General features: G+C 38.1%; 1 protein-coding gene across 7 annotated transcripts in view; it reads left to right on the top strand.

The window, feature by feature from the left end:
- The window catches only part of GRIK1 (glutamate ionotropic receptor kainate type subunit 1), a 339,264-nt gene that overhangs the window by 219,773 nt on the left and 99,536 nt on the right, over window positions 1-19,955 (top strand). For all 7 annotated transcript variants that reach the window (XM_025044238.1, XM_025044237.1, XM_006908255.2 and 4 more), the window contains one exon: window positions 3,123-3,304. In XM_025044238.1, coding sequence (XP_024900006.1) covers window positions 3,123-3,304 — 182 coding nt within the window. The remainder of the gene's footprint in view (window positions 1-3,122; window positions 3,305-19,955) is intronic.

The raw sequence follows: 19,955 nt of genomic DNA, 5'->3' as shown, positions 1-19,955 counted from the left end.
ATAGTTTAGTTTTTAACTATCCTTTACAACGGGGTGATGGATTGCAGCAAAATGCGAAATGCAAAAAAGAAAAAGGAAAAAAAAAAAGGAAAGCTGCAATTTTGTATTTGTTCGTTTAGGAAATAGTTTTTAACTATCCTTTACAACGGGGTGATGGATTGCAGCAAAATGCGAAATGCAAAAAAGAAAAAGGAAAAAAAAAAAGGAAAGCTGTCTCTCAATTTTGTATCAGGGTGAACTATAAAAGAAAGCTTTTTGAATTGTAAATTCTATAACTTTTGCTAGTGAAGGCAGAAAGCCTTTTTTTTTTTTTTTTTAAGCAATCAATTGCTAGGGGAAGAAAAATGTAAACCTTCTTGTTCCTTGCTCATGGTTCTTCCCCAAACCTGGATCAGTAATCTTTCAATTTTCTGACCTTCTCCTGTCCTGAGGCCATTCACCTGCATGCAGACAAAATGAGAACATTAGGGACTTAGGAGTGAGTTTTCCCAAAGATAAATTTTGTCCAATTAGAAAATGGCCTTTTGTACTAGATTGTTCTCCTTTCTACTCTATTGGTATTAAAATAACTTTCTTTCATAAAACAATCATAAAAGTGCATAGTCACTTGTTCTGAGGTGGAGAGAGCAGTGTTTATTAATAGCCTCATTAGCCAAATAAAGGTTGAAGGCTTTATGCTGATCCAAAGTTTTCTTTCTCTGTTTATTTCTGCAGTTATTTATTTATAGCCAGTTATCTCATGATTCAGTCAGTTGCTTAGTTGATCTGAAATCTAAACTGCAGGAGGGGTCCCTGATGTGGTGAAAAGAGCCCTAGATTGGGAGTTAAAAGGTCGACCTGGCTTGAAGCCCTATGTGCCACTCAACAGCCTTCATATGACCTGGAGCAAGTTGCTCCAACCTCTAGCAGCCTCAGCTCGTTGTAATTGATAAAATTAAGGAGCAATTGATGCTGCAAACACATCATGAGTTGATGGGATAAAATCTTTCTATCGGGCTGTGAGCGCCTCAAAGTAAGAGTGGGTGTGTGTCCTGTCCCCAGCGTTTGGCATGGGGCTTGGCATCTAATGAGCATCCAGGAAATGTTATTCTGTAAACATGAACGAATAGACCGAGAAAACGTATTCAACTTTAAATGCCATAAACGTGTAAGTCATCATGATAAGAAAGACGTACTTCGCTTCAAGACCGACGCTCCATTGCACAAAGAACAAAAGAGCAGCTCATGAAAGCATATGAAGTGCGCTTCTTAAGTGTTTTTTCACCCATTTTATTTAAAGGCCGCATTGACCTCTCTTGTCGTCATGCCCAAGTTAAAAAAAAAAAAAGTATGTGACTGCAAAGAAGGAGAGTGATAAGGAAAAACAGGAGTGGGACACAAACAGCCTGGAGTAAAGAAGAAAGGAGAGCGGGTCCCCGTTTCTAATTTTTCTCTATCTTAGCAAGTAATCCAAAACTCTATTCCCTCAGCACCAACCATTTCTATTTGTAAGGCAGGGCGGTGAAGGGGAAAGGCTGAGAGCTGGGCTCACAGACAGCAACATGAATCTTCGGCCCCTCTTATCTCTGTGACCCTCAGCCAGCGATTTCTTTGCTCTGAGCCTTGATTCTCTTCTTTGAAGATGATAATGCTTGCTTCGCGGGATTATTGTGAGGATTAGCAACTATGCACGTCTGTGTGCTTGTGTTTCATCCATTTTTAGTACCCATCAGTGGCTCAGGACAAGTGATCTGGAGGAGGGCAAGTGGCTAATTATTGGTACTTGAGAGCCTTCAGCCATGCTGATTGATTTGAAAAGAAGCAAGAGTCCAGGGAGGCTATCATTCTAACAATTTCTATTTTTATGCTAAAAAATTAAAAAAGAATAATGAGCTCTAAATCTTCATATGGTTCTCCAACTCCCCCCTCCATTGCCTCCTCCCATTTGACTCTGAAGAGTAGCTTCATTACAAATTTACTGTACGTCAGAACCAAACCTATACATAGTATTAGAGGAAACTTTTAACATGTGAGCCATAAAAAAAAAGTGGCTTCTGGGGAAAAATAACTAAATAAATAAAAAAAGAAAATGAAAGAAATGCATGAAGTCCAGAAGTAGCTGGTATCCACGCTGTATCTTGCATAATACATACCACCATTTCCATCTGAATACTGATAAAGCTTAATATTTTCTATTGATTACTTAAAGCTGACAAATCCTGAAGGCAGAGAACTGTGTAATAAAAAAAAAAAAAAGTCAATTCTCCAACGTAATAGGAGTTGTTGACTGAGAGGCAACATCATGCAGTGTAGCAAGCACCAGTTAACACTCGGGTAAATGAAATGGAGGCTTTATATAGCTGTCTCTCTTGCCCTAGTAAAGCACTTCTGCTAAAAAACGGTGCAGCTCAGTGAATTCATACTTGTGGCAAATCAAACATTCTCCGTCAAGTTAGTACACATTTTCCTACAATGATCATTGGTGGATTTTTAAAGAATTTGTTTCTGCTTTTATTGTGATCTCTAAAATTTCTACATCTTTTTTTTTTTTTAATCAAGAAAGGATTTCCCAATTCAGCATATAATCATATTAGAAAGAGACTATAATGAGCCATTTATAAGTAGTTTATATGGCAGGAACGCGAAGATTATATGGAACAACACAACTAATTAACTAGTAAAGAGTATTTTATATATAAATACTTGATGAAAGACTTACAGGGTTTATAGCCCCAAGGAATTCTAGTCTTCTGCTGGCTTTTTAAGTGAACAAGAGTATCTATTGCATTAGGCACCTTTAGAGGCATCAGCAACTTTTTATTTTAAAAGTTTTACAGTTAGAGACTTAATTTGTTAAAAGTTTGAGATGTTGACTGCAAGCTGGAGAAGACAATAGCATTCCAAATAAATTCAAAATACACTTGGGAAAATTGTGCTTCCCAGCCGCACATTACCCACAAAAGGAAAATACAGCATAATCTGCCACAGAAAGAGGAATGACAAATGAGAAGTCAATGGTGTAACCTTTAGGTAGGCGGCCTCTTGATACATCTTGGGAATGATATGAGTGTGATTATAAATGGCAATAAACAAGTATTCTCTTGACAGAGCAGTCTGTTGCATGATTGGATGTCATTTTCTAGGTCTAATTCGCCTGCAAGAGCTCATCAAAGCTCCCTCCAGATATAACATTAAAATCAAAATTCGCCAGCTGCCCTCTGGGAACAAAGACGCCAAGCCTTTACTCAAGGAAATGAAAAAGGGCAAGGAGTTCTATGTGATATTTGATTGTTCACATGAAACGGCCGCCGAAATCCTTAAGCAGGTAAGAGGGGTTGGGAGGAGGCGGAGTGTGGGGAGAAATGTTCGTTTCTCTATCTCAAAAATGCCGTCTGGTTTCACTTAGTGTGGCATGATTAAATTGCAGCAGTCCAGTTTAGGCTAAAGACTGCCGTGTTCAGAACGCCTTTAAAGAGTCAAAGGGTTCAGGGAATTTGGGTGGCCGTGTTAAAGCCACCTGTCAACACGTAGTTGTAGACGTGCGGACCTGTGTACACACTGAGAGGTGTGGAGAGCCCTCTGGCAGAGAGGCAGAGAGGATATTGTTTCATATATATAGATTAAGCATCTATATATATGAAAAGACTGAGCCAGATTTCATCTGCACGATGCCTAGCTTGTCCTAAATACATCTACCTCATGGTAAGACCTCTTTTGTCAAATATGCCAGATTCCAAGCAGAGTGAAGAGGGACATAGGGACAGTCGCAGAAAAGATGCTTTTCTTTTCTAATGTGATATAGACAATGAGCTGTCACACGTTAATCTCCCAGGATAATGTGGGTGGAAATGCTTGATAAATTGTGAAATCTTATATAAATAAAAGAAGTTAGTTATGTTGAGGAAAATAACAACAGGGTAATAATTTCTGAGCACTTCGGGATATAGCATTGGTCTTATGCTTAAGAAATAAAAGTCAAAATTCAGAAAAAGATAAAGCATAGACTAGTGGTTATTAACCCAGAGTGATTTTTCCCCCTCAGGGACTTTTTGCAATGTCTAGAGACATTTTTGATTGTCATATTGGGGACAATGGCACTCTATTGGCAACAAGTAGTTAGAGGCCAAGGATGATACTAAACATCTAATAATGCATAAGACATCCCCACGACAAAGAACTATGTAGCCTAAAATATCAATAGCACTGGGGTTGAGAAATTCTGGCATAGCCAAAGACAATGGGAAAGGCTATCTAGATGTTTAAAACAGGAGCATTAATTAAAAATCAGGGGACTGAATTCGAGAGAAATAAGAAAAAATAGCCAGGTTCTACTTTTATGGCCTAATAGGTATCTCTTCATATTTAATTTAAGTGGTTACTGTGGCATAAGGCAATGTCTTTATCTAAAATGACACAAGCTGTTATTGCACTCCCTAGTTTAAATGGTCTGGGGTTGCTATGTGATTGACTGGTAATGGGTCATTTTCATAAGAACAACCCCTCCACACAAATGCAGAACTTTGAATTTCTGAATCATTTGCAGGAGCTTTTTTAGTCATTTGCCTTGTCTCTCCAGTGCTGTGTCTTATACTTGAAGATCATCTCTCTTGAGTTCAAAGTTTTTAATTGCCCTGACAGTAGACAATCAGGCAAGCCAACTAGATGTCTCTATTAGCTCCTGAATGATTACACCAAAAAAAAAGATCTATTTAAAGCTGTCATTGAAAATAATCCCAGACATCATCAAGGCTAATCCTCTCACTGTGGATGAGGTAAAAAAACTTTTCCAGAGTCACACAGCTGGAAACTGGGTCTTGGCCTCCTTTATCCCATCAGGTGCTTTTCTCACTATGAACGGTTTCTCTTCCAGTTAGGCAGAAAAGATCCGTTACTTCTAGACTGTAGTTGCTTTGGTAAATCTTTAGATATTATCATTATCTCTCAGTAAAGAGAGCAAGTATGTTGCAGTGATGTCAACAGCTAAAGAACTTTAAAAGTAAATAAATACAATCAGCGGCCCTTTATCTTAAGGCTTCTTTTAAGAATTTTAATAGTTCATTAACGTGTGGACCAGAACTGGGAAAAACACCCAGATTTTCTGGGCAGCACTCAAAATGCAAAGAAACATCCCTTCACGGAGCCTGTTATAACAGAGGCTGAGGACTTCCATCTCATTTAAGAGAAGGATTTGCTGATGAGGCTTCTCTTGGCTAGATACCCATTTGGCTCACATAACTGGCCATCTCTCCCATACACGGGACAGCCTTGAAACAGGCAAGAGAAGGACCTGGTGGCCATGGGCAAGGGCTGCTAGAGTTTTCCCTCTATTTCTATAAATGTGGATATATTGTGCCTTTGATTTAACTGGCTCTTTCCTGGTAGCATAGACATTAGATCATTCAAAGAGCATTAAAAAAAAAAAAGCCAAATCCATCTGAGAGTAGCTCTACGAGGAAACACTGCAGGGTAAGGGGCAGTGGGATTAGCTAAACTTTGCACTAGCCATTGTTGTCACAGACCCTTTTCCTGCATCCTCCGTTTTATCATGGTTTATCTTGTGTTTACTTTTCTTAATTATGTTGGTGGTAAGACTGGCTGGGAGGCTTGGGAGGGATGAGAGACTGTTCATCCACTTTTTGTTCTAATGATCTGCATGTGTTGAGGAGGGGAAGAAAACCCTTTAAAAGGTTTCAACACAAAAGTCCTACCTTACTGCACGTGAGAGTACAATCACTCTTTTTGAAATCACAGCAGAAGACTCAGGTTGGCTTAATGGGGCTTTATTTGGTCCTCTAAGAGGGTATTATGATTGAAAAGTGATATTAAAGACCCCGGAACTTTCTATTGTAGTCAAAATGGGGTCCAAGTACTCTTTGCGATCCAGTTTAACTTGTTCCATTAGCCCTGGTCAATAACCGTAGAAGCTATGGCAGAGACCCTCCCTGCAGCTGTCTGCTGAGTGCTTCTCTAGGAAGCTGAGTCAGGAGTCGCCAGCCATCACTCAGCCAAGTTCTCTTTACCTGAGAAAGGAAAAGAAAAGAGAAAAGGAGAAGGAGACTCATCTCCTTTACTGAGGGTCCTACCCGGTGCCAATGACATGACACTGCCCGGCATCCTATGTGTCATCTCAGGCAATCTCAAATTTACCTGGGATAAATTTAAGATTCCCACTTTGATGCTGAGGAAACTGAAGGGCTCCCATTCAGAATGGATAACCACTTCATTTCAAAGTAGACTTCCAGAAATTTCTGGGAAAAACACCACCACTTGCTGCCGGTCTCCTTTAGATGAAATTAGTGTTAATAGCTTTTATTTCTTTGATGACAAAAATCACTGCTGAGATCATCTTCTCTGCCAGGTTAACTTGGCTTTCTTTTCATGCACATTTTTTCATTACTTCCTTGCATTTCCCTGAACTTTCATCATATTTTACCACTTTTTAATGATTCTTAAGAAAAAAAGAAATCAAATGCGCTTTAAGGAAGGAAGATATTTGACATTTATCTAAAAGTAAAAATTGGGGAAAAGTCTATAGTTATTCTTGGGCATGCTAATCACTCCAGCAAAGTAATTATTTCTTTTCATATTGAACAAGTGCTATATGATGAGAATCTGAAACGTTATTTCCCCCAAATTCGTTAGAAATTCAAATGTCAAGACTTGATTAAGCTACAGGGTTCCAGGTCCTACACATGAACGAACTGCCTTTGTGAATTCCCACAGTCTGAGAACGGCCCCAACAACCAGCAGCATGCACGTGGGACCCATTAAGTCAGGTGGAGTTCTCAGTCTCTCCCTGTCCAGCCACCACCACCCAGCAGGCATCCTGCTGCTTGGCGAGAATGCTGCCCTCTTTCTAACCTCCTTCAGTGGAAACTCCAGCTCCCCTGCTCCTTCTCACTCCCACTTCTCCCGAGTCCGACTATGCTCCTGCCTGTTCTTCATTGCCCAGCACACTTGCACTCTCTCTCACTCATCCTGAGTGTGATTCTACCAGGGGAATGGCTGCTGGGGGATGCATTTAAAGATGAAGCACAGGGTAGGAAAAATTATACATAGGAAATGACTGACACCATGCTGTGTAATAAGCAACCATTTCCTTTAATCGACACAATCACATCGATATGATTCGTATTATCCTTCTTTTGCAAATGAAAATTGAAGCTCAGAGATAGTAATCATTTCATCTGCCATGTGCTGAGCATGCTTTTAATTCAAAAATCTGTGCCCTGCATGATCTGACCCAGCCTCTCTCTCCAGCCTCCTTGCCAGCCTCCGGCCTCCTTCACTCTATTTCAGAGGCTCTCCACCTGTCACGTAGTATAACATTCTTTTCCCGCTTCGCTGTCTCTGTACTTGCAGTTGCCAGTGACTCTCAAAGTCAGCCTGACCTCAGCCTTCACAAATATCTTCTAAGAGACAAAGTAGCATGAGTTCCTTTCTCATTTTCTATGACCTTGCACTCTACTTAGTGGTTCTATAAGCCCAATAAAAATCTATAATTAATTTGGGATGTTGACTCCTTTGTTATCCATATCCCCTACTATACTGCAGGCTCCGAGAAGACAGAGCCTTATTTGTCTTGTTCTCCCTAATCCCCAGCACCTCCTATATTATTAGACACATAGTGCATGCTCAGTTCAGCTCTGTAGAATAATTAAATGGGTGAACGAATGGTCCAAGAACTGTGCTACGAGTCCTCAGTAAGTCATCTCCAAAATCACCTTCCTTCCACCTTACTCGGTATGCTGTTCTCTCAACTCTACCAAGCACATTTGAGCAAATCGCTCCTCTTGTGCCTCAGTTTCCTCAGAATGAAGCGTTTATTCAACCCCTAAAGTTTTGTATTATTAAGAAGTGTAATATATTTGAGCCTACGATTCCGCTTCCTGAAAATAAATTTGCCTCTTGGAGGACTCCATAGTCACTTTCGAATCCTATAATAAGACTGAAGAAGCAGGTCACTATTTCAAGCACAGTAGATAGAATCCTCATGGTTTTCTGATGGGGAGGGAGGGATACTGTAGTGCTCCATCCAGCAGGAACACTGCATCAGGGCTGGGCCAATACCCTGAGCGGGAGAGTGGAATCACCAACCCCTGCCCCTCCCCCAAACACAATATTTGTGGCAATGAATATTAAGCCATAATTGAACCATTAGTCTCCATAAAACATTTTAGTACCAAATATTTTGTAGAATTATATTGCATTTTCTCCTGTCAACATTTGTGTGCTCTTTATTTTATTTCTTTTCTTTCAATTAACATAAAAACAAGGCCAGGGAGAAAATGTATTTTTTAATGCCTGGCTTCCTTCTGCTGGGAAGTGCAATGGCGATGTCGATTAATCAAATAATTCTGTGCATTGATTCTTTCTTCGTATAAGTTGTGCCTAATGGCTGTGACTAGAGCAAGCAGAGGCAGTTAGATGGGTTTCATGTCCTGTTATCACAGGATAGAAGAACCATCGGTCTTCATCTCTCAGGACAGAAAACATCAAGCCAAGCAGTAGGGCTGCGATATGCTAAGAGGCTGCAAACCTGTGTTTGGAACCTGCACCCACTAAGTTGGATTTTCAAGTTCATCATTTCCAATCATAAACACATAGAATAGGCCGAAGATCCTAGGAGCCACCTTTTAATGAACACTTACATATTCTTGGCACTGTGCTGAGCAGGTGAAATGCATCACGCATTTAACTTTCACAAGAAAATGCTGTATACAAGAAACAGAGAGAGCTCAGAGAGATTTTGTAATTTCCCCAAGGTCACAGAGCCAGCAAGTGGTCAAAACTTATGTCAGGATTTAAGAGAGAAAAAAAAAGTATCCTATCCTGCTACCTTTACGTAAACTAAGATGTCAACTGAATCTCGCTGTAGTGGAACCTGGAACACATTTTAGTTAACTTTCGCACTTCTTGAATGTGGATATTTCATTTTATTTTCAAATGCCCAATAATTTCTAGTTTAATAAGTCCTCAAGAAATGTTGATTATTTAGAAAAGTCTCACGGTCGAGTAGAGAGGGTGGTAGAGACACAATAGAGAAATTCATTCTTTCATGAAACACATATTTGTTGAGCAATGATTGAAGGTGATAAACAAGTGAAAACACACAAAAAAATTAAATCTCTGCTTCCTTAAGGCAAAAAGAGACCTTAAAAATGAATGTTAAGAGTATAGCTCTCCAGTGCCTACAAATTAGTTGGCGACTATAAAGCTAATTTCTAAAGCAGTAAGAGAACGTGGCTAGAGTCTTAGAAAGTTGGGAGATCCACTTGCAAATTTTGCTTTATCCAATAAAATAATTACCACTTATTTGATTCTGACTAGGTGCCAACATATGCTATGCAATTAACTAAAATTATCTATTTTTATCCTCTCAAAATATCCCTTCTTACAGATGAGAAAAATGAGGTTCCATGTCATACACTTCATGACAAAGTTAAAACTTCAAACTGAATTCTGATGTGCCTATGACCTGAGTTTCTTAGACCCTCTAAATATGCTACTTTGAGCAAGTCTGTTGATTGCTCTTTAACCTCACCTGTAAAGTAGGATTGTTGGATTCTGATCTTGCTAACGGTCCCTTCAGCTCTGAGCTTCCATGCATGCAAGCAACCAAAGATTCCCTTACTAATCTAGACATAAAGAATTTACACAGTGCCTTATACTCAGTAGGTTCTCAAATAAATAGGGAAATAATTAAGCAGTTCTTTCTTTTTTAAAGTTTCTAGAATCCTTTGGTAGACTTTGAAACAGTTAACTAATGATAAGCTCATTCATTTTGGATAAATCCTGAGAATGTAATAATGATGAATCTCTATTTATACTAACTGGATGATAATTTGTAGTATATTATATAATTATTTTGGCAGCACATTCTCATCCTAATTAGATTCCTCTCAGGCTGATATTAAAATTGATTTACATTTCCTGAGAACATAGTTTGGTTGTAAGGAGTGGTTCATAGATATGAGTATGTTATTAAATATACACAAGAATTTATTGGCCTCTATGGATAGCCAATAATTAACTGAAGGAGTTTACAACTTGTCCATATTTTTAGTGTACAGAATGTGCCTGTTCGGGGATTCTCAAAAACCTCCAAAAAGTAGGTTTGCAAAAGAATCTAGATTTATTTTAATCTGAATTGGTAATAGAAATCAAAATTACATATATGCCTCAGAACTGCTCTAATGCTTAATTCCAGCTATATCAAAATTTGGCTGTAATAGGCAATAAGAGAAATTATTCTTGCAATAAAAGTGGAGGAAATTTAGAAGAACTCAATTTAAAGAATTTGAGGATGTGTATATCAAAGTATGTCTTAAGCTTACAGCAGGATCAGTGAACCTCAGCTTTATTTCACATTTTGGGGATGTTCATGCCCCTTAGTGTGCCTTTTTCAGGGGAAAAGATTCATAACTTCTATCAGATTCTCTAAAGAAGCCTGAAGACTAAAGTAGGTTAAAAACCACTTTGCTATAGTAACCATATCTGCTTCTTCAATCCTTCAAACATGCAAGATTTTACCTAAAGGATCCCTCTGCCCTCCTTTTCATACAACCATGAGCCAAATCATTTCCATGAGAAAGGTGATCCTGTAAGATGTAGATTTCACCATTTATTCGGCTAACACATATCAGATGTTTTCTATGTGCCAGGGTCAAGGGGGAACAAAATACTATGAAAAACTCCAATGTATTAAATGAGATGGTTTAGTAGAATACCTAGCGGTTTGTTATTTGCTAAACCTATAAAATTGGAATATCACAGTACATACCTCACGCTGATTTGCGAAAAGTTCAATGTGGCAATGTTTATAAGGCATTAAGCCCACCACTGGGGTGTGATATTTTCCACGTTAAAAATTATCATGATCATCATCATTAGTGGTGCTGTGTTTAGGCAGAACCAGGAGATACAGTGCTTCCCAATCCTATCACTGCCTCACCTCCTACTCTCTATCACAGCAGATTTCCCAAACCTCCTCTCAGCTCGACTTACCAAGTCTCCCGACCTGATGAAGAACTCACCCAACGTCATTAAACCTCCACGCTGAACTTAACACACTCCCTTCTCATCCTTCCTCCAGCCAACCACTTTCTCCTCCCATCCCCTGTTGGTGACTAGAAATACCATCCAATGACTCAAGCCAGAAACTGAAGAATCTACTTGTCTCTTTCTCATCTGTCCTATTTACGAGTTACCAAATGCTTTATCCCGCCTTCTGAATGTTTCAGATTCAGCCTCTTTTTCTCCACCTCTCTCATTGTCTCCGTCCTATGCCAGGACAATTGATCTCTCTGCCACCAGTCCCCTCCCTCTCCTCTTCCCCACTCAGCCTCCACATAGCTGTTCATTCTAAATGAAATATCTGACTTTATCCCTCTCATGTTTGAAATTCCTGAGTGTCCTTCCCACTCCCTCATTGATTAAGTATAAAGGACACATTGTTGAATATGCTATGAAAAGTCCTCCACATCTTGTGCCCATTGCCATTGTAACATTACTACACAAAAATATTATGATGTCTATTACATAATTTTAACAAAAAAAATGTTACTATTTTTTTTTTTTTTACAAACTGCCTTTTCTTGATGAAAGATGACTTTATTGAGATTAAATCCTTCCTGAACATCACCAAAGGGATTTAAAGTTAGGATCTAATTAAATATAATGTCTAAAGAGATGCTGAGTAGAAGAACAATGAAAATTTGAATTTCTGGACATGGTTCGACTGTGTAGCGGTTATCACGTCTGCTTTACACGCAGAAGGTCCTGGATTCATGCCCCAGTGGAGCCACCATCCATGATCTATGGCCATGCCATCCTAAACAAGCCCAGTGTCTCATCTCGGAAGCTAAGCAGAGTAAGGCCTGGTTAGTACTTGGATGGGAGACCACCTAGGAAGACCAGGTGCTGTAGGCATAAATAAAAAAAAATTTTTTTAATTAAAAAAAAAGTCTGAATTTCTGACAAAAGGAGGAAGAGTGAGGCTCCTCACAGTACCTGTGCCATCATCGAAGGCACAAACTTGCACACCTGGGTCCTGCTCTTTGGACAAGAGGCTCTTTCGAAAATAGTATGGGCAAGCTCTCTTGGCTTGGCAGATTCATGTCTTAAGATAAAGCTGCAGCTCCTGTGGTTCTAACTTTGCTCTCACCAAACACCATGTGCTTTTATTTGGGTTCTCAAGGTCCAGAAGGACTTTGTGAAAATCATTGACATTCCTGCCACATATACCTCTTATTGTGAATTAATAAATTAATATAGCACAAAGAGCCCAGGACTGAAATCAAATCTGGCTTCAAATACCATAACTATGCTCTATTTTTCAAATCTACAAATTAGAATAACACATTCTTCCCAATAGTATGTAAAGAGCCTATTATAGCAATGCACATGTTGTAGCGCTCAGAAAAAGGTAGCTATGATCATTACTGTTATGGCTTAAAAATATGACTTTGGTTACTATAAATCAGTGGTTCTCAGTCATGGCTGCATGTCAGTATCACCTGGAGAGCTTTTAACAGATATCAATGTCTAGAACGTATCCCAGACCACATAAATCAGAATATTTAGGAATGGCACATTGGTGTGTTTTAAAAGTTCTTTGGAGGTTCCAATGCACTGAGAAACAAATAATTGTTTGCTGAGCCTGATGGTTATCAGATAAGGTGGCATAATAAAGTCATCTAAAAAGCCAAAAAAAGCTGAGGAACAGGACCCAGCATCAAGATGACTTTCCTAAGCTATGGAAATCTCATGAGACCGGCAAGACCGCAATTTAATGGCTGCATGACTATCTCTCCCTCAAAAGGTTACCTTCAGGCAAATTTGAGGTAGAGTTTTTAGTACCACCATTATAAAAGAAGCAAAAAAAAAAAAAAAGATTACAATACATTTAACGTATTTTTTGTTAACCTTCGAGCTTCTAGATTTTCTCAGTACGTGCTGTTAAAACTTTATTTCACTATAGTCTTTCTTACATATCATCTTTCCACCAGTTTTCCCTGGATGTTGCAGAGAGTTTATTCTTTAGGTTCATGTAATCCTCCTAAAGCTCCACTCTCTGTCTGCCAGGTTGCCTATTTCGTTCTGCCAGGGGAAATCTGTTTTTTCACTCTACTCTCTTGTCAGCAGTCTGTACTCCTTAAGTAACATAATCTCTTCTGTTGTGCACCTGGGAGATGCAATCTGCCTCCTCTAGAAAGATTATCTTCTGAAGCTAAACTAAGCCCCATTGGTTTCTACTCCATTTATTAACACCTATTAGCATCAGCTTCCCTTCTCCTCCTGGCCACGCCTCTAAAGAGAGAAGGTTATATAGGAATTGAGACTAAAAGTCACTCCAAGTAATACAGCTATTGCATTTACCAACGCTTTGTGAATACCCTTTGCTTTTCTTTGATTTCACTTGGAGGCCGGAGGAAAGTGTCCTGGGTTTTATAAATGATATAGCATCATCCTTCAATGAAAGGGCAACCCCTAGACTCATTTTATGGGTAGCGCGTATCTGTGTACATGCATGGAGTTGGTATGTGTATGTGAACAGAGGGGACACAGGGAAATTTAGAAAGTTTTCGACTTTAAAAAAGTCACTTTTTACTCTTGATACATGCACTCGATATTAATATAGCAAAGTTGTGCAGTCTCATGTGCCACAATCATGGGAAGATGACCAAATGAAATATACGGGATTCCTATTGCTACTGTAACGAATGATCACAAATGTGATGTCTTAAAACAATACAAACTTATTCTCTTACAGTTCCGATCAGAAGCCTAAAATCACGGTGTTGACAGGATTGCGTTCCTTCTGACAGCTTCAGGGAGAAGCCAGTTCCTTGCCTTTTCCAGCTTCTACAGGCTGTTCTCATTCCTTGGCTATGGGCCCACGTCACATGGCCTTTTCCCTGCCTCTGCTTGCATTTTTTACATCATTTTCTCTGCCTTTTGACTCTTCTGCTTCTATCTTATAAGAACCCTTATAATTACATTGGGCCCACCTGGAAAATCTAGAGTAATCTTCCCATATCAATATTCTTAACTTAATCATATCTGAAAAGTTTCTTTTTCAATGTAAAGTAACATATTGATAGATTCTGGAAGTTAGGATGTGGACATTTTTAGGAAGCCATTTTTCAGCCTACTATCTCATAAGGAGATAGTTTTTTTTTTTTAATATGTCAGGGTCTTCTGAGATCCAATGCTATTTTCTACACATTCCACACTTTCCTTTATAGATGTGAGTTTTAATCATTCAATATAGCCTAAGTCTTTTTTTTTTTTTTCCACAATAACAAAGACTGATCCAAAGGCCTACTTATGCCTAGCTTATTCTACTGATGGATAACGTTAAATATTCATGGCCAAAGGAGTATCTTGCTCAGAGGAAGGTATAGGTGTAGCCTAAAATACCACAGTCGGCATGTAGGACAGAGCTGCACCTGGGGCTGGAACCTTCTTAAAACTGCTGCTCCGAGGCTTGATATTTTCCAACTGGTTTCAAATTTTTCCTATGCTGAACTAACTTATCAATATTGTGAGGTAGAACTATTATTTTAGCTACAATGCAATTTACACATTTAGAAGTTGTTCACTTGAAATTATTGACTAGAAACTATGTCTGATGGTTAGAACGTATCCTGATATTGAGGAGGCTATAAAAGGCGACATACACTTCAAGTTAGTCAATATAAACTTCTAAGGTACTTATTTGTCAGTGGAAATAAGCAGTAACAAAAACCTTATAAATATTACAAGAATATCTCCAAATTGCTTAGCAGCAATTTAAGACTGCTCACACGATAGCAGCAGTATGGCAATTATTCGTGACGTATGGATTGCCCTTAGCAATGGATGCTGAGAGTCTGTGGAGGTATTTCTGTTGCTGTCTCCATAGCACTGCATTGCCTTCTGGGAAATGATCAGGTTGTCAACCAGAACGTGTTGGAAGACTTTTACCTGGAGACTTTCCAGATCTCCTAGAGGCCAACTCTGTCACCAACTGTAGGCGTTAGATCCCCAAAACTGTCATGGTCATCTTCATTTAGCATTGAATGAGGACTCCCAAGACAAACTAAAATGTAGCCTTGAAGTGGCTAGGCTGTATGTGGTAATTTCATCTGTCTAAATCCAGGAGATAGTCTTTGCCAAAAGTGGTAGAGCTAGACCCAGGACAGTCGATACTACTGTGAACAAGGGCATTAGCGTTCTGTTACAAAGACCTCAGAAAATAGTTGGGCCAAGGTAGGGCCACCATTGTTAATAACCGTGTCCCAGTGTATATTGATAACAATGGGACCATGACAATTGTCCTTTCAAGAGCCAACTGGCATTGAGTTTTAATTCTGCCTTGTGATGATTAATTTCTCTACAAAAGATTACAGTAATTATTTCCTAGCCACTGAAACAACAGAATAGTCATGTGGCATTTCCATAAATAGCATAATACAGAGAAAGCCTTCAAATACATATCAGCAACCTTTCTCTTGCTGGTGTAAAGATTATGCTATCTAGAGAGAATGAAATGTCATAAGTAGGCAGGACTTTTAGTCTTTGGATATTGGTCTTTGGATTTGTCAGGGTTCTCCAGAGAAATAGAACCAATAGGAATATTGGTTATTGATGTGTATATATATTTATAGAGAGAGAAAGATTTATTATGAAGAATTGGCTTATGTGTCCACAGAAGCTGAGAAGGCCTACAATCTGCCATTTGAAAACCAGAGACCTGGGAAAGCTGGTGGCATAATTCCAGTGCAGGTCTGAAGGCCTGAGAACCAAAAGAGCCAATGATGAAAATCTCAGTCCAAGGTCAGGAAAAAAAGGATACCTCAGCACAGTCAGTCAGGCAGGAAACAAAAGGAATGAATTCTTCCTTCTGCCTTGTGTTCTGTCTAGGCCCTCGGTAGATTAAATGATGCCACCACATTGTCCAGGACCATTGGTTTCACTGAGTTCAAAAGCTTATCTCATCCTGAAATGCCCTCACAGACACACCCAGAAATAATGTGTAACCTGGGCACCCTATGGCTAGTCAGCTGACACATAAAATTAACCCTCACAGTCTCTTTCGAGTTCTTACAATTGCTTCTTCAGGGACATAGAGTATGATTAACTATAAATGGAATTTTGTTGGAGGCCTTCACAGTTACTCTAACCCAATCCAGCTACATCAGATCTGGATGGTTTATCTCTCTTTCTGGAAGAAAATTATTCAGCTTCTCCCAACCATGATAATTTATTTATTTATTATATCTTTACTATATAAAGACTTGAAGCAGCCTCAAAAAATACATTTTCAAACAGAGCGATAAATATTTGTTAAACAGGGAGAGGAGTTGGTCTAAACGGGGAAATTGGGTTAGAAAAACATAAAATTGAATGACTTTAGCATACATAGAATATATATCATACATTCCTGTTTTGTTGCTAATAGAAGACCCAGAATTTTGACCCTCAATTCCCTAGCAATGAAAACAAAGTCATAAACAAGAGCACGTACATAACCCCCAGAATGTGGAAAACAGAAAATTCTATTTATTCAGAATTAAAACTGCTGTTTTGGGCTCTGATAACCATGCTAATTACCTGTCAAGGGGAGTGAGATCTCCAGAGAATAACATGCCAGTATCTTTCTCATCTCCTTGTCCAAGACAAGCACATGGCCCCACCAAAGTTCAAAGGGCCAGGAAATGAAATCTTATCATGTGTCCTTCAAGTTCGAAAAGTGGCAGTGGTACTAATGATGCCCACACTATGGGTCTTGCAAAATCAAGAACAGTAGTAGGTACTCACAACCATCCCCATTAGAGATACCTAATATTTTTGAAAGGGCTGGGTTTTTTACTGTTTATCAATCTAAGTTAATAATATGCTGTCAAAGGATTATTTAATAAAATTCCATTAGGAATAATAACATTATTTTTAAAAAATTATATTAATGGAAGCTATTAAGGGGAACATGCCATCAGTACAAATAGTATTGATAGCCACATTATTACAGATTAGTGTGTGTGTGTGATGTGATGTATTTTTTTGCCATTAAAAATGATTTCAATAGAGCCAGAACTAGTTCCTAGGAATACTGCCTAGGTCGGTAGCACCTTATCAGTCCAGTAGACATGTACGGTATCAAAATCCAAAGAAGGTAATGTTTCTTAGGAAAAAGTTTTGCAAAGAACTGTTAGAAAGCTTCCTATATAATGATTATACTTTTTGTTTGAAAAACTGACATTTATCTTGATGTGACATTTCCTTAATCCCTCAATAACTTTTAGTTGAAATACCAACATACAGAAAAAAAAAATCATTGTGTGAATGCAATACTTTCATTTATAAAGTGTACTACTGTTAGAAGGCAGAGCTTCAGTCCCAAACAGTCTACAGACCATTACAAAGCCAATTGTTTAAAAAGCATCACCTTTGGTGCTGTTGGCTTTATTCTTATCTGGAACTTTCTTATGCACCTGGATCCTAGAGAGTAATCAAAGATGACAGGCCAATGATCTGTCACTACACTTGTTTCTTAATTTCCATGTCCGAGAAATTCAAGGGAGGAATCAGAAGGCACTGACCCAGGCATGAGGTAGGAAAGTCAGGAACAAGGATTTTTTTTAACACCAAATAACAGTGTAACTGGAAGACCGAAGAGTTCTTTCTGCATGAAAAGTGACCTGTTAGCTGTTTACTCACTGCATCTCCACAATACTCTTCTAACATTAAAATGGAGGCATATCAAATGAATATTTGCATCCACTTATTACAACAAAATAATAATACAAATAATTAGTTGAATGGTTGCTTTCTAAAAAAAGGATTGCATGCTTAATTCACCTGTGAAGACATCTAGTCCCGGACTTTTGTTTTGCTGGGAGTTTTTTTGATTACTGCTTCAATTTCATTGCTAGTAATCGGCGTGTTTAGATTTTCTATTTCTTCCCAGTTCAAACTTAGAAGGTTGTATGCTTCGAGAAATTAATCCATTTCTTCTAGGTTATCCAACTTGTTGGCATATAATTGCTTGTATTGTTAATTTTTTTTTTTTTTTTTTGCATTTTGGTCACTTTTTTCTTTATATGTATACACTTGCTAATGTATATATAATTAATTATTTATTTGGGCTCTCTTTTTTTCTTGATGAGTTTGGCTAAAGGTATACTAATTTTATCTTTTTAAAGAACCAGCACTTCGTTTCATTGATCTTTTCTATTGTTTTTTTAAAATCTCTATTTCAAATATTTCCATGCCAATCTTTATTATTTCCTTCTGTTTACTTTGGATTTTGTTTGTTCTTCTTTTTCTAGCTTCTTTAGGTGTAAAGTTAGATAGTTTATCTGGAATTTTTATTGTTTTTTAAGATGGGTCTATATAGTTACTAACTTCCCTCTTAGAAATGCTTTTGCTGTATCCCAGAAATTTTGGAAAGTTGTGTTTTCATTTTCATTTGTCTCAAGGTAGTTTTTGGTTTCCTGTCTGATTTCCTCTTTGATCCACTGGTTGTTTAGTAGTATGTTCATTAGTCTCTACACGTTTGTGATTTTTCTAGTTTTCTTCTTGTAGTTGATTTCTAGTTTCAGGCCATGTTGTTGGAAAGATGCTTGATATGATTTCAATCATCTTGAATTTATTAAGGCTTGTTCTGTGGTGTGACAAGTGATCTATCTATTTGGGAGAATTTTCCATGTATACTTGAACTAAAATTTTACCAAGATTTTGGATAAAATATTTTATATATGTCTAATGTGACATTTAAGGCCATTATTTTATTACTAATTTTCTGTCTGTATAATTTATCCTTTGTAGGTTTTTGGTTCATGGTTACTTTGAGATTTATGTATGACATTCTATATCTACAGCAGTCCATTTTGAGCTGATATGCATTTATTTTCAAATATATTCTGAAAGAACTATATTTTTACTCCTCCCTCCACACTTTATGTTTTTGATGTCCTATTTTAGATCTTTTTGTTTTGTGTATCACTTTATATCAAAATTCAAAAAAAAAAAAAAAAGCCTATGCCCTCCATTGGTGATCAAACACCTTCATAATGGAATTTAAAAAGAAACGTCAGCTCAAGTGAAGAGCTGAAAACTCAGGTGACTTAATGTTTCTTTTTCAGTTCCAGAAATAATATTTTAAATATCAGTGTCCAGGTCTATACCTTGACATAAACTTGTCCAGTTCCCTTTCAAGAGGTAGTCTTGGCTGCAATTACACTATCTAACGACTAAAGTGAAAAATTGGATTTCTGACTGACCCTGGCAGGTTAGCCCTTTATGCTCCAGTGATGCAAGAGACTAGCTAACAAGACCTCACCATGCGTGGCTTTAAATGTTATTGATGACCCTAAAGCAATTCTACTCTTTTGAAAATCCTTTTGTGCACCTACTCTTGTTATCACCATAGGAGTGACTTACATGCTGTGGGCTCATGAGTCATACAGAGAGTCTCCTGTCATTTGTCTCATCTTTGCGACATTACAATTTCAGTAAATATTCCTCTGATCTCCATGTTAGCAGAGAGGGCATAAGCAGTGTCGGATTTGTGATTGGCATGTGTGCATTATCCTGGAATACCTTCTTTGATCTTTATCCCCTTTCATGTAAAGTCACTTTAGTTTACATATTTTAGGCACCTTCTAGGACCTCTTATTACTAGTGTTGTCTCTTTCCAGATCTTTTCAATCCACCTTTTCACTTGAAGTTATGAAAGTCTTTGTTCTTTAGTGCAAATAGATGTGTTTTCCATAGACCAGTGATTCTCAATCATTGCTTTGAAAAACAAAAATTTAGGTTTTACGCTCAGAAATTCCAATTCGGGATGTCTCTGTGATAAACTCTAAGAATAACTGATTGCAAAGCTTCCAGAACGGATTCTCATTTGCATCCAGAATTTATCAGAGTTATAGGAAAAAATGTCTTGGAAGTTTGTTTTCAGAATCTTCTCCATTCGTTTTTATACAAAG

The sequence above is a fragment of the Pteropus alecto genome, unplaced genomic scaffold (genome assembly GCF_000325575.1).
Source record: "Pteropus alecto unplaced genomic scaffold, ASM32557v1 scaffold81, whole genome shotgun sequence".
In the NCBI taxonomy this organism is placed as follows: domain Eukaryota; kingdom Metazoa; phylum Chordata; class Mammalia; order Chiroptera; family Pteropodidae; genus Pteropus; species Pteropus alecto.
Note: the sequence above shows the minus strand (reverse complement) of the source record. Positions and strands in the feature narration are given on the sequence as shown.